The sequence below is a fragment of the Corvus cornix genome, chromosome 8, assembly GCF_000738735.6.
Source record: "Corvus cornix cornix isolate S_Up_H32 chromosome 8, ASM73873v5, whole genome shotgun sequence".
NCBI lineage: Eukaryota > Metazoa > Chordata > Aves > Passeriformes > Corvidae > Corvus > Corvus cornix.
Window position 1 is genome coordinate 25,326,624 of NC_046338.1, and position 14,994 is coordinate 25,341,617.

Below are 14,994 nucleotides of genomic sequence, written 5' to 3' on the forward strand. Positions count from 1 at the left end.
CTGCCCAACGGTGCTCTCCATCAATTCCAAGTGCTGGTGGAAGGGGGAGAAAGGAAGCACAAAATACAAAGAAATCCCAACAATTCTCATAATTTTAGTGTCAGAAAGAATAAAGGAGACTTTGCAGGACAACTTATTCTCCCTAATCAGATATGTTTGCTTTTACGAAAGGACTCATTTGCATAGGATGCTGGTGCATAAAAGCTCATCCATTCTCGGGACGAATACTAATGCAGCAAGATTCTGTATCTCAACACAAGAAACAAACAACAAAAATTCTTCACTCACTTTAAATTGTTGTCAGTGCTCTAAATAGACCTTGGCTGTTTGGGGTTTTTCCCAATCACTTCCAGCTCCCAAATGCTATTAACAATGTTTCTTTAGAAAGATTTGAGTAGAAAGTTTTCCTCCATAACATAATCGGACACAAACAAAAATCTGACTGCAAGGATCAGAAAGAAAACAACATGTCCCAACAATCCAGGCATATCAGCTACATGACGCTAACTACTACAGAAATACTTGCATTTAGCAAATAATTCACCTCTTGATACTCTGTCAGGACAAATCTTTTAGATATTGTGAATTCCAGTGTTGTTACCAAAAACCCAGAAAAAATAAGCTGTTCCTCTTCCTCCCAAATCCCACGATCCTGAACTGGGATCCATCAGTACAGACTTTTTAAACAGTAGCACAGTATGCAATCAGCTGTGACACATCCTAGTAAAATCCAAAAAATTTTGCCTCTTCAGAAGCATTGTAAAAATACATTTTTCTTTTGTGGTAGACAAGGTGTCAAACTGTACAATTACCTTTTTTGGTACAATACAAGCCATTTCAGATCATTTTGCAGTGCTGGAATGTAACTGGATTCAATTCTTGTACTCCCTCTGGAATGTATACACAGTGGGAACTGCAGTATAAAGAGCATGAATTTATCAACAGGAAGACAACTACAGAAGGAAGGGGGAAAGGAGATTGTTTCCAGAGCAAGTGATCCAAGTTTCTCAAACACCTCTCTTCTCTAGTTATTTTATCCTTTTATACCTGCCCATTTATCCTTCTTTGAGCCTGTGGTATGTGCAAAGTAATATATTGTCCAGGACAATGTAAAGTCTGTTTAGCTCGACAGTGAAATTTAATATCAGCCATGATCTCCCATCTCTCTGCTCACCAGAAACTAAATTATTACTACAAGAAAAATTCATCTTAATAGTCTGACCAAAAGAGTATTTTGTGCTGCTACTTCCCAGAACAATAACAAAGCCATTAGGCTGTAGGTCTCAGTCCAGACTCCTTCCCAGATGTGACAGACACTGAGGATCTTCTGTCAACATTTGTTTAGCACCTGAGCAAACGAACAGGTGAGCACACAAGGGCACAACACTGCCTCTGATGAATTATGCCAAAATTTCTTCATCAGCTTCCAGCTCAGCTGATGAGCAGACCTGGAAGAGAGCCCATCTCCCCACTGTCACACAGCAGAGTGCAGAGATGTCTCTCAGTGGTTCTCATCCTTGCCATTCAGAGCCCTGTCTGTTCTCTGCAGGTGAGTTACACACAGGCAGCTTCAGAGCATCCTCTAGAGCTGAGCACCACTGAATGTGCACAGCTTTAGGCATCTGCAGTGTACAGAGTAAACAACAGACCAAGTGCCTAAGGTTACTCTGGCTTTGATGATCTCATCTATGAGGGCTGAAATCTATCTGTATTACAGCAAAGAGTAAATCTCCTGCACATCTGAACAACAAAATCTTGGTGATTTTGCACAGGAGCTAGGATGCAGAAATACCATGCTAGGTACTGAATTAAAGGCATAACTTCCACATGCAAATTATAAAACCTGACATTATCAGTAGACACTTGGTTTGAAAAACTCTCTTATCTCCAGCTACCGTCTCCTTTACATCCCAGAGGCTATCACAGACAACAGTGCTTGGCAGTACATCAAAGTCCAGCACACAGTTAAATGGGATTTTGCTCCTCTCCAGTTCAATAATGCTGCCTTGTTCATCTTGATGCAACTTGATGAAGAAAAAGATGCAAGGTCACAGTTAAATAATGCTCATTTCCTCAGCATATTTATACTGCAGACATACAGCATTAAAGGGATTCCTCCCAGTAGCCCGTTACACATGAGCACAGCAAACATGGGGAATTCACAGACTTCTATTTACTGGGAGGCCTTATGTTTAAAAACCCCCAAAAACAATAAGAAAACCAAACTAGAAAAAGCAAAAAAGTCTCTGCTGCTCATGCTTGCAATCTAGGCACTGTTTGAGAAATTCATATATACTTAGAGGAGCATCATCAATTTGCTCAGCGATCAACTGAGGGAAGGCAAACCACAAACATGATCTCTCTCAATGACTAAGCTGTTAGAAGCACAAACTAAACACCAGCAAGGGTCCCTTTTCGGGATGAGGAAACACAGCTACATCTCAGCTGTTTAAAGCAGAATCCAAGACTCAGTTTTGGTTCCACACAGAAATCTAAATCGGCCACAACTCAAACAAGAGAAATGCATAACAGCAAGTTTTTGACAACAATCACAGTTATCCCACACTGATTTTAAGATTATATGCCACCAGATAGAAGCAGATAGAAGCAAGTTAAAAATAAAGGAATAAAAAAATCTATATTCTACATACAGTTAAGGCATGTGTGGATGCAGCTGCGGGTAATGTTTAAAAAGCAGTTTGAGGTCATACAGTAAAGAGTGGCAGAGAGCAGTGTCCATACTTCCATGTCTTTGCTGCAATCCGTGGCAGCATCACTCCCAATGTTTACTGGTGAATGTCCAAACAATCATACTGCTAACATCTATTTATCTAAGCTGGAAATCCTTGTTTGCTATTTCACCTACACAGGAAAGTGACATAAGCTTGAAACATCAGCAGCAGTGCCCATCAAGAAACAGCAAGACAAAAAAGGTGCTGGTTATTTGTTGATTTCAACACTACGAAATCCCAAGTGTGGGCTCCTTCCTGAAGGCAGTGAATAACAGGATTTATAGTATTATACAAGAATCTAGAAAGTCACAATCTGCCGAACTTTCAGAAGCGCCTGTGTATTAAGAACCAGGAAAGTTTGGATGAAATTAAGTAGATACCTATGGTCTGCAAAAAAAAAAAACAAAACACAAACCCAACCCACAAACCTCTCCTGAGATGATTGTTCTGCTTTGAAAATTTTCAGAGGAGTGCAGCCACCTGAAGTACCTTGATGGATTGAACTCCCAGTAACAACTGTCACTGAATCTGTAGCACTGATTTCTCACAAGGCACTCGAGACCAGACTGGGGTTTTTTCAAACATTGCTTTTTGCAGGGTTTTGAAGTTTTTCTGAAGTCTAGAGCTCAGACTTCAAATACTACACTTGCGTTCACTAAATGCCACAATATCCTAATAGTACATAGCATGCTGAATTTATACTAAGACTATGTACTCTCACAGGTACATTTTACAAAAGTGTGAAGTGTTACTTATTGATTTAGCATCTCTAAACTGCTTGATACACTGAACTTAAATGCCAGAATATAGGTCAGATCTCCCTACGCTATGCCTGCCTCATGACAGAGTACAGCTTTTCTTAATCAGCAAAATTTAAATGCCGAAAATAAGAGTGACAAATCCTCAAAGTAGTTTTAGAGGAAAAAAATTACTTTACATGTAAAGTGGTGGTAAAAAATCAGCATATTTGTTTGCATGTCTGTTTTTTAACACACATTTCCTTTACCTTGTATATATCAATGCTCAAGACATGAAAAAAAAAAAAAGAAATTTAAGTCCACAATGGAGTTACATTTAAGGACAAAACTAGGCCATCTGTATCCCATCTAAATGGCCAGTTTGTTCTTCAATGTGTAAATGCGAAAACTTATTCAGGGAAGAAACCCAAATGAGCCACTGTCTCATTTGCTGCCGTTTCTAATTAATGAAATACCCTGAAAATTCTTGCTTTAGTTGCACCAGAGTATTTTGATAACTAGGCTAATATACTCAATACTGTACTCAAAGCTGTACAATGGCTTAATTAGTCAGGAAAAGGAGTGGCTGACTCTCATTTCCAGAAGATTCTTAAGATTAAAAAAGAATACACAGCACCACATTTCAGTTTGTATCTCAGTTTGTATTCAGTTTGACTGCTTAGCTTTTTCATCCCTGTTTCACAAAAGAGGAGATTTTCTGTAAAAAAGTTTTTCTGTCAATGCCTAGTAACTAAAAGAATAAAATACCTGCACCAATCTTAATACATCTCCCCCAGGAAGCATCAATCTAAATATGTGTCTACATTCTTCAGAGAAATTTTCTGCTCTAGCAGCCAGAGTTAAAGTCCCTTCTCTTCTCCTAATGATTCAACGCAGTCTTTTCACAACCGCCATCTCAAGCAGAAAAGAATGAGCTGAGCACACAAGGAGTAGTAATTTCAAAAAGAAACAATCAGTACATATGTCATAATAAATAGCTCTACTACATGCAGTGGTCCTAAGATTATCAAAAGCATCTCAGATCAAAAAGCTGTAAAGCTGAATTATGCAATCAGATCTTAGGCTCCTAAAATGAAAGTACCTGTTTGATTATGACTGACAGGCTTACAATCAAGAGTTCACATCTCTTATAAAACAATTATTTGGCCACATGCAGTTTATATTACATCAAGCAGGAAGGGAAGTGAAGAGCTTTCAAGTTGGAAACCTAATTATTAACTTCTTGCTATTTTTAAGAGTAAAACAAGGTTCCGATTTCTGAAGAAGGGGGCCCTGACAAGCTAGCTTGCTATCTGTGCCTTCAGTTAGCTGAAAAACCCATTTGGATATATATGAAATAATAGAAAGTGCTTTCTCTCCAAATATGGTTTACAGGGATTCTTCCTACCATTAATTTTTCTTTTCAGTAACCCTATTATTATCAAAAGCAAGTTTGAAAAGCACAAACAATGTATGAGCTCATGGCCCTGTACTGCTCTGGTGCACAGGAGTGAGAGAGGCCAAGTGCTCTCTCCCACTGGCAATCTGCTGGTATTTGTTGTTTGACTCCCCTTTGTGTTTTTGAACCGCTCTCCAACCAACCTCTATTGGAAGATTGCATTAGACCCTTTGCTTCAAACACTGGCACTACATTTTATGGGCACATTTACTCCCTTTACAAAGAGAAGCAGAAGGAGGTAGGAAGAACATTTGCTCTTCAGACAATTTCATTTCCTCAAACACACACCATGAGCTCCCATTATGAACACATGAAGGTCTAACCCATAAATGGAAATGACTGCTGTCCTCAGGTGCTCTCCAGAATCTCTGTTTCCATCTAAATATAACCAGAATCCTGAGAGGAAAACCTTCACACACAGTCCTTGACTCCCAAAAGAAACTGTCTCTTTACTGATAGAGAAGCAGTATGCAAAGAGGAAACTCTCCAAATTCCTCAGGGGATGCTAATCCAAATAGCAACAATAATGGACACATTGGGAGATTTAACACTGCCTCATTCCAGCTTAGTTCAAAGCCAGCCTACAACGAGACAAGCAGTTTTGGGTGTCACACCATTCCTGCAGCAGGCAAACATGCAGAATCCATCCTCAACCAACACCACCATCAATGCAAAACACATGTGAACTAATCCCAACATATTCCCTGCCTGCTGGTAGTCATTAAGGATCCCGTGTGCACCTAAACAAGCCTTGGTGCTACCCTGGAGAGAGCGATGGATATGTATCATTGAGCAGCTTCAGAAAGACGAGGCTACTTCCAGGCCATCTGCCAGCCCATAGAACTGTTGCCAGCACCAGTCGCTCACAACCCTCCAGAAAAATTACGGCAGTGCATAAACTATATGGTGGATAATGCTGCATAGCCCAACATGATTCCTAGGACCCATAAAGAAGCTCCAACTCTTGATACCACCTGCAAGTCAGAAAATAGTTTCTACTGTTCAAGTGCAAAAAAAAGTAATCTTTGCACAACCAAAGACCCTGTGGAAGACTGAAACAGGCACAGTGCTATAGTGGCTACAGACAGCAGGGAATAACAACCTGATCCTAGAGTTAAGAACCACCTTACCAACCTCACCACAGCTCCACTGACAAATACTGAAGTTAACAACCAGCAGGATGCTTGTAGTAAGACCCTGCCTTTCACATGGAGGATATCATGCCTTCCTCATACCAATTACGGCTATTCCTGAAGAGAAGAGAATGTTTCTAAGGCTAAGAGTTCAAAATCTACTAATGATAATGATTCATGTGGTCAAAAAAAACCCAAAACCAACACAACAAAAAAACCCCACAACCACAAAAAAACCCAAACCAAAAAAACTAAACAAAAGCCATGAGAATTAATGCTCAAACTTCAGAGCAATGCAAGGACTATTTTATTTTGATGTTAATTTCCAAGCTGTGTTACCATTAGTTAAAGTTGGCCCTATGGTTGTCAGAGGTCATGTAATGTACTAGTAACAAAGAGAAATGAGCGCAGCATGGCTCTACAGGGAGACTTACTACCTCTGCAAGCCATATTAAGACAGATGTGGATGAAACAAACTTGTTTGCAGAGAGCAGCTGCATTATCCCATAAAAACAGGAATATCCTATGGCTTACTAAAAGAGACATGGGCCATTTGTCTGCTGATCTAACAAGCAAAATCCTCTTCTGATCTCGTGGATATTTATTAATCTCATTCTGAGGCCTCACAAACAAGTTCTCACAGCTTAGCAAGGGCACATCTGCTAACCACACGTACTCACTCAGTCTGGAGGAAAGGCACAAGCAAAACATTGTTGCTCAAGTCTCATGGAATAGGTTTGAAGCAATACATATTAATGTCATTTTGCAACAGGCTCTAAGGTTGCAAGTAGGGAGGTCCTACAGGTGAGTTCATGCTGAATCTCAAGAAGTTACTGCATAAAACAACGATGTGGAACTCTGAAACCAGGTTGAAAGAATCCAAATTCCAAATCCCATGTGACAGAGACATTCCGGTGTTCCACAGTAGTCTGTAATGTCTTCTCCGAAGAGATTCTCTTGCAGTGTCTGCAGGCTGCACAGTGAATAACTACACGAGTGAAAAAAGTTATTGCCCTTAGCTCTCCTTCACAATTCTTCCTAGAAGTGCCCACGTCTCACTCGTGCAGCCGGTTCCAGCCTCTTGTCCAAACAGGCCAGATCAGCACAAACTGCCCATCTGCACCTTTTGCTCCAGCCAGGCACATCCAGGCAGCTCAAAAGAACAGCTCCACCTGCGGATCAGACGGAGCAGATCCCTCTGGCAGCTGAGCAGTAACAAGCATCTGGGAGCAGTATGATCTTCCATCAGCACAGCTGCATCCAGAGACCGACATCAGCCCACAGTCCACCTCATTCAGCCCCGACCCCAGAGACCAAAATATCCTCATTGACAAGAAAAATGAAGATGCTTTTTCCCCTCAGCACACGTGCTTTGTGCAGCTTTGCGGACACATAGCTCAAAAAGTCAAAAAGTTACCAAAATACTTTTTAAGGACTTGTTTAAAGAAAACAGTAATAATTTGATGGCAAATCCTGCTTTCTGAGGATCTCATTTATGTTTTCCGAACTCGAGAGACCAGGCGGTACTGTCAACATCTGTAGTTAGCTGCAGTCTTCAAGGAGAAAGAGGAGGCAGAACTGACATTTAACGCAGTTCTGAAGGACAGATGAAGAAGCACTAATACAGTATTTTTATATTGTATATCGAGAGCTATTACAGTCTGACACATGGCCAGGTTATGGAATGCCACAGCATTTAATATTACCTTCGGTGAACATCTCCGCACATGAAAGTCCCCTAATCACCGACACATAACAGTATTTCGACCCTATAATCCGGACTAGGATCGCAGCTCCGATGCGGGAGCAACCCCTCCCTCGGGGAGCCCGCAGCTATTTGCGGCAAACGCAGCAGGAATTTCATCAAACAGTCCGTGAAGCTCATGTTTACCTCGGGACGTCCCCAGAGGCACTGCCTGGCCGTCAAAAAGCACCACCTGAATCGTCAGGCTTCCCCTTTTCCTGTCAGTAATTTGTTAGAAATGATGCGCACGTTGGACTTGACGATCTTTTCCAACCTTGAGGTCTTTTCCAACCTTAATGACGCCGTGATGCGAATACCCACAGGCGCGTTGGGACGGTGCGAATTTATATGCGTTGGGATGGGAGAAATGAGCCACCCAGAGCCAGCACCCCACCGAAATTAGGGTTTGGGGCTTTAAATACCTTGTTCCCCTCAGGCAGCGGTCACCCACACGCACACGCAGACACGAACCGGGTACACGAACGCGCTCGCACCGGAGCCGCGGCGGCTTCCCCGCAGCGCGCACATCAGACCACGGGCGCTGCCGGGCCAGGGCCCGCCTCGCCACCCCCAAGGCACCGCGGGGGGAGGGACGCCGAGCATCCTCGGTGGGGACCGAGCACCCACGGTGGGCTCGGAGCCGCGAGCTGTTCCCCCCGGGCTCCCCCAAAAAACCCTCCTCGTCCATCCCCACCCGCCACCGCCCCCCCCTCCACCCGCCGCTATGAAGGGGGGCGCGCGCCGCGACCGTTGCGAACAGCGCGCGCCCCGGGCTGTGTGGGGGGAGCGGGGGGTGCGCGGGGGTGCCGTGCCCGCCGCCCCTCACCTGGAGACGCAGTTCTCCAGCACGGAGCTCTTGCCGGCGCTCTGCCCGCCCACCACCGCGATCTGCGGCAGGTCGAGCAGGCAGTTCTGGCCCAGCGCCGCGAAGGCATCCTGCAGCCGGTTAACGAGCGGAATAAGCCCCTCCATCCCGCCACCGCCTCCTCCTCCTCCTCCTCCGCCCGCCGCCGCTGACAGGTAACGGCCGGCGCACTGCGCATGCGCCCCTCCCTCCCCGGGCCTAGGGGCGGGGGCTCCGCGGGAGGCCACGCCCCCTCCCGTGCGGGTCCCGGTGCGGTCCCGGTGCGGTCCCGGTGTGGATCCCACGGTTGTCCGAAAATCCGTTCTTCCCCCCGGGGTGCCAGAGGCCAGCCCACACACTGAGTCGAGGGGTTTGATGCTTTTATAGTTCTGTGCAGAAAGGGGGCTGGGTGGCAAATCCACAAAGCCAGCACGACGACTATCAAAAGTTTTCACTTTTTGTGGATTTTAACAAGCCAAGGCATTAATGTTTATTGGCTACAAGTTATCTAGTTTGCTTATTAATTCTATCTTCTGTTGGCTAATGATCCTCTTGCTTCCAATGCTAATTAGTCAGCATGCTCAGTCTTTCTCTTTAGTCAGTGGGTTTTTTGGGTCGGTGATCTGTGAGTCAGTGGTCACAATTTGCCCCTGCCAGAATTACCTCTTACCCAGTCAGAGCTGATTTCAGCACAGTTGCTCAGTTGTTTTTTATTAGTTTCTTCCTTATCTTAGGGGTTCTGCCAAATGTCCGTGTGGCCCCTAAATTCTGCATTCTTTGTGTCCACTATCAGTGGTACACCCTTCTTCCCAAGCTTTGGTAACCTCCCCCTAGGTCAGAGATAACTGAAACATGCCAAGCCCTAAACCTTAACAAGGCAATCCTGCCGACAAGTAATCTGTCTTTCTGATTACTGGACAGCCCTCAGAGCTTGCTTGTTAGGGACTGTTTTTTCACAGATTGCCCAGAGAGAGTGTGGAGTCTCCCTCACCAGAGATATCCCAGAACCGGCTGGATACAGTCCTATGCCTGTGCTCTGGGATGACCCTGCTTGAACTGGGAGGTGGAACCAGATGACCCACTGTGCTCCCTTACAACCTGACCCATTCTGTGATTCTGTTCCTGCCCAAGGACAAGGTGACCTCGGTGCTGGGACACTTGGACATGGGAGCACGGTTCACCCAGCTCCATGTACCAACCATGAGACCACCATGCTGCCCCTCTCCACTGAGAGCCCCAATCCCAACTGGCCACCCATCCTGCTGGTGAAAAGGGCTGTGGTAATGCTCAGCCACAGGCAGGAGTGCTGCCAGGGTCAGACACATTCACTGGAGCTGTGACAGGGCAGGCTGGAGAAGCCGGGTCCGGCAGGGCTGGCAGCAGGTGGATGGCTCAGGAGCAGACTGGGAAGCAACATCAAGGTCCAAGCCACGTCACTGCAGTGTGTTCAATTAAAAATGCAGAATGAGGCTGAGCTAAAAGCTCAGGCACACAACAGAGATGAGATTTATCTGTGATTACTGGCAGCAGTCACATCATGCAAATATCCAAAACACAGGCTTTGGAGTCCTGCAGTGATAAAAGTTATCCTCTCTATTAAACCAGACACTGGCCTCACTCAGCGTGAAAAGCAAAACAAAAGGGAACTGTGAACATCCCGCAGGCTGACGGAGACTAACGATCTGGAGGATTATCAAAACTTCTTGGCCAGAGCTCTCCATAAGTGTAAAAAATTACTCTCTACAACAGGCCGACTTATAACTCTGGAAACAAATAACAGTTTTTAATCAGCATAACGCAGAGACGGCTTCTCCTCGCCACCGCAGTTAGATCACAGCCTCTGGGAAAAGCCTTGCCATCATTTCTGTCTAGTTGGGGGCCTGGGAGTTATTGACATAATCATGCCAATTAGCAGCATGATTATTTCTTTCCCCTGGATGAGCAGGCTATGCCAGGAGGCACTAGAGTAGCTGCCTGGCCTTCCTCCAGTTCATAGGTTTCTATGGAGGCTGGAAGTTGGGAAGAACAGTATCGCATCGTCTGAGTGTCAGAGCACTTTGTGCTGCCCCCATGAAATAATTAAGATCCGTAGAAGAGCAGCCTGGCCATAGGATTGCATCTCCACAGGAGACAAATGAAGATTGAGAAAGGTGCGACGCCTGGGGAGCAGCACTATGCATACCTTCAAACTGATAACCCAGGGAAATGTCCTTTCTGCGAGGTCTTTAAATTACAGCTTTGTCTGCTTCCATGATTAAAATAAAATAAATTAGGGAAACAACTAAGATTAGGAAAAATTTGAATTATTCCCCCAAGTCTGGGAAGTTTCCAAACCAAACTTTTTTGCCTGGTGAAGCAGAGTTAAAGCCATTAAGTGCCTACATTCACCCTACAGCTCTATCACTTACAAAAATCCACTCTCCCCCCTCCCAAAAAAAAAAAGCCACAAGAAGCCAAGTATAGATTTCCCACCTTCTGGAAAAAGCACAAACAATTTCATTATGGATGCTTGTGTTATCATGAGAGATTTTTCTTGTTTTTCCAACAACTCCTAGAGAGCAGGGAAGGAGAGAGGAGAGGCACCTGAACATATCTTCAGGTCTCTGCTTTTCCTGACTGACTTCTCTGGGCAGCTTGTTCCAAACCCCCATGCAGAGCCCAGCCTGGCTTTCTGAATTTGCCAAGCTTCAGAGTGGCTAAATTAAAGGAAACAGGGGTACTACTAGCAAATACCATTGCAAAGCTTCTTGTAACAAATAACCCTGAAATACAAGACCCAAACCGAGTCAGGGGGCCATGCAAGAAATTGATTTTTGGGGGGAGCAGTAGGTGCAATCCCTAGGAGCACAGAGTTGCACTGCTCACTGGTTAACCAGCTAAACACAATCTGGTTTTACCCTGTGCCACAATATTTATAATTTCCTTTTGCCATGTGCCAGGCTCAGCAAGGAAAAAAAACCTCTGCCAAGCACCTTTCCAGGCATGGCAGCAAGGGTGCCCTGCTCCCCAAGGTGACATGCCGACTACTCCAGCAGTGTGGTCTGATGTCACATGTCAGCAGCTCCAGCACAGCCTGCCTAGGGCCTCCAGTTGAAGCCTCCAGTGCATTTCAGATCAAGGCTACAGACAGCAAGTTTGTCCTGCCGTGACTTTCAGAAAAATATATGGCAAAAATAGCCTGGCTTCAGGGTGCAGCTCTGGCATATGAACCCACAAACTCATGCACAGACACTTCTCCCTAACCAGGCAGTGTGACGTTAAAACCGAGAACATTTGGATCAGGTCCCCAGGCTGCTTCATAAATACAGACCAGTGCAACTCCCTTCATGAGGAATGAGGTATGAAGCACCCGAGTGGAGACTTGCAGATGCCTGCAGTGAAGAGCCAGTCATGCTCCCCTGCCAGGAGAGCAGTGAGCAGGAGCCCGGGGCAAGCAGAGCACAGGCGAGGCTGCATCCTCTCCCCTAAGAAGAGGCAGGGTCCTTCACACTTGCTCTTCTCTCCAGGGACCTTCCTCACCTCCTTCTTGCTTCAGACACAAACCCAGAGTTTTTGCACAGCTTTTCAGGCAGTGATGAGCACAGAGCAGGAGGAGGTGTGGGCAAGGAGCCCGTGCAAGGGGGAGCTCCCAGGTTCTCGGCAGCACTTGGATGTGCGGTGGAGCTGCACGAAGGTGCCAGTCAGCATTATGCCTGTGTATCTGCCAGGAGGAGAGCTCAGACCTTGAAGCTGCAAAGGATGGAATTTAAGCCCGTGAAAGAAAGCCAGAGTGGCTCCAGAGCTGTGATTAGAGTAGTGGCTGCAGCATTTCTCTCTCTAAAGAGGAAGTGCTTTCTGCCTTCCCCCCACAGCCTGGGGCACTGCTGACTCACTCATCGCAGGACAGTGACAACCCAATCCCTGTCCTATCTCTCCTCTCCTGCCCTGTGACCTCCAGCTGCATTCTTTAGTCGGGTGCATCCAGTTGCAGGGTAGAAAAAGGGCACCATGCTGCATTGCAGCCTACGGAGATGTTTCCCTGCAGCCCTGAGCACCTCAGGAAAGAGCTGTACTCCCTCACTGCAGCCTGGCAGCATGCCTGCTTCCTTGGTCACAAAGCCAGACAAGCCAAGCGCTTCCCCAAGGGAAAATTTCATGGACAAAACACTTCCCATGTGCTTCTAACCTCTGGGAGGTGGCTGTTGCAGCCGTTGTGCTGGACCATGCCATGCCTGGACTGCAGCAGCATCCCCAGGCAGTGAGGCCAAGGCTCTTCCCAGCTGAAGGGAATCAGCCTCAGTTCCCAGTCCCTGCAGCTTTTATTACCACAAAATCTCTCCCAGCTGCTTGATGTACTTTCAGCTGGTGACAGTACATCCCTTATCCACCTCCACCCTCTTCCTGAGAGGGAACTGAAGTGTCATTCTCTTCTCTTCTGCAGAGCAGGGACCTGGCCTGTGACACCATATGGGGTGTATGTATCGCACCCCATCAGTGCCTTATAGTGTCACCATCCTGCCAGCTGCCTGCCCACAGCCACCCTGGCCCAAGGAACCTCTCTGCATCCTTCCACCCAAGATCAGGAAACCCAGGGCTGACCCACCAACTCCCAGTGTCTCATTCACTGGAGTGGCAGCAGGACACGGATGTGATGCTCTGAGAAGGACTGGGACTGGACCAGACCAAAGCATCTGCAGCTGGCTACAGCCTCACACCTGAGCCGTGTGATGAGTTACACACGCACCTCTTTTTGTGATGGGAAATCCAGAAAGGAAAAAGTCAACATCTCTGTGCCAGTGGAGGTTGCTAAGCGACGGCAGAGTTTGTTTCTATCCCGCCACTGACAGCGTGCCTACGCTGCAAAGGAAGGAAGTGAGGAGTAAGGGGTATAAACATGAGTATATTGCCAAAACACTCAACAGAATCACAGTTGCTAAACATATACATTAGCTGCATGTTTTGGCTGCCAGCAGAGAAATATTTACTACATTGTCAATTACTCCAGCCTTGGAGTATTTTACCTGCAGAGGAGGATTTTGAGTTTTTGCAGCACTCATGAATTTCCCAGTTTTCCAGCTGAAATTCAGTTCCAGACCAAAGTTGTCAGGCTATCAGTAGCTGCAAGAACAGCTGCAATGAACTGAGATTTCATCCTTACATTGTTTCTAATAGATGGCTTTTGTTTTTCCACCAGGATGTGGCGTTATGCAGCATTTTGGAAGCACAACAGAAAGGCAGGACTGGACAAGGGAGGGATGAAGGCAGCCTTTGTATGAGCTCCTGGGGAAGAAAGGAGATGGTTTCTGTAAAAGAAAGGGCACACACACACACACACACAAACCTATATCATTGGAATTATGTTGAGAATTGCAAACTAAGTTAAAAATAGAGTAAATGCAGCACTGCTGATAGAGTTGAGAAATTTGCCATTGCTAAGCTGGGTGGATAATAGATATCTTTCAAAACAGTGTGCATCACAGAGGAACTTTAGAAACTAACTGCATGGGGGCAGGCATACTTCCACCCTGCTCCAGCTTCAGCCTGTCTCTCCCCTGAGCTGTCCTGAACACACGACAGGAGGAGAACAGACTGGAGGAGTGACTGGGTGGTGAGTGACATACACAGGGCACCTACCTAGGCTGCCAGTCTTTATCTGAGGCAGGGAGCAGGCCAGCCCTGCTCTCCTGTGCCTGGGAACCATCAAAAGCACTTATTAAAAAAAGCATCTGCTCCCTCTGCGTAGACACGGGTAGCCCAGGGAGAAAGTAGGGCACTGATCTGTCCCTCTGTGTGAAGTGGAATAAGGTAGGGAGCATCAAAGAACGGATCTTAACAGAGCAGTTCCCCAAGTAGAGCCTGCTGGCAAATTAAAATGAAAATATAGCCCCAGTTGCTGATCAGAGGGAGGTGCTTGCTGGCACCTGCACTGGTGCAGTGGCCATGGTCCCCACTGCTGCAGGGGTTGAGAGCCTTTGGGGTGTCCTTTCCACAGCCCCATGGAGCTGGGAAACTCTCAGGCTCACACACCCTCTCACTTACTTTCTAAGTGGCAGAGGTTTTCCCACAGAGGGAGGAGACCTGGGTTGTTACAAGTAAGGAGAGGCCAGTGAGGGGCAGCCTGACACCCTGGTTGAGACAGAGTGTGTGAGCTGCAGAGCTGGGAGATGGCTCCAGCAGCGATGCCCAGACACAGATCCCTCCTGGGATCATCTCCTGGTGTGTTGTTACCTCCCTGGGCTGTGGAAAGGTGGCTGGGGAGGGTTTGCTTTGGGAAGCAACCGTCAGAAACACGTCCTCACTCAGGCTGCCAGTGGCAGAACGGAGCATGCAGTGAGGGTGCAGGAGTAGTGGCAAAGCATCAGTTTG

The 14,994-nt window shown here is 46.3% G+C and overlaps 1 protein-coding gene across 14 annotated transcripts in view; it reads right to left on the reverse strand.

Annotated features, from left to right (window-relative positions):
- The window catches only part of DNM3 (dynamin 3), a 173,445-nt gene extending 164,630 nt beyond the window's left edge, over positions 1-8,815 (reverse strand). For all 14 annotated transcript variants that reach the window (XM_039556361.1, XM_039556359.1, XM_039556356.1 and 11 more), the window contains exon 1: positions 8,632-8,815. In XM_039556361.1, the coding sequence (XP_039412295.1) occupies positions 8,632-8,777 (146 nt within the window). In that variant the 5' untranslated portion in view covers positions 8,778-8,815. The remainder of the gene's footprint in view (positions 1-8,631) is intronic.
- Between the last annotated feature and the right edge of the window lie 6,179 nt (positions 8,816-14,994).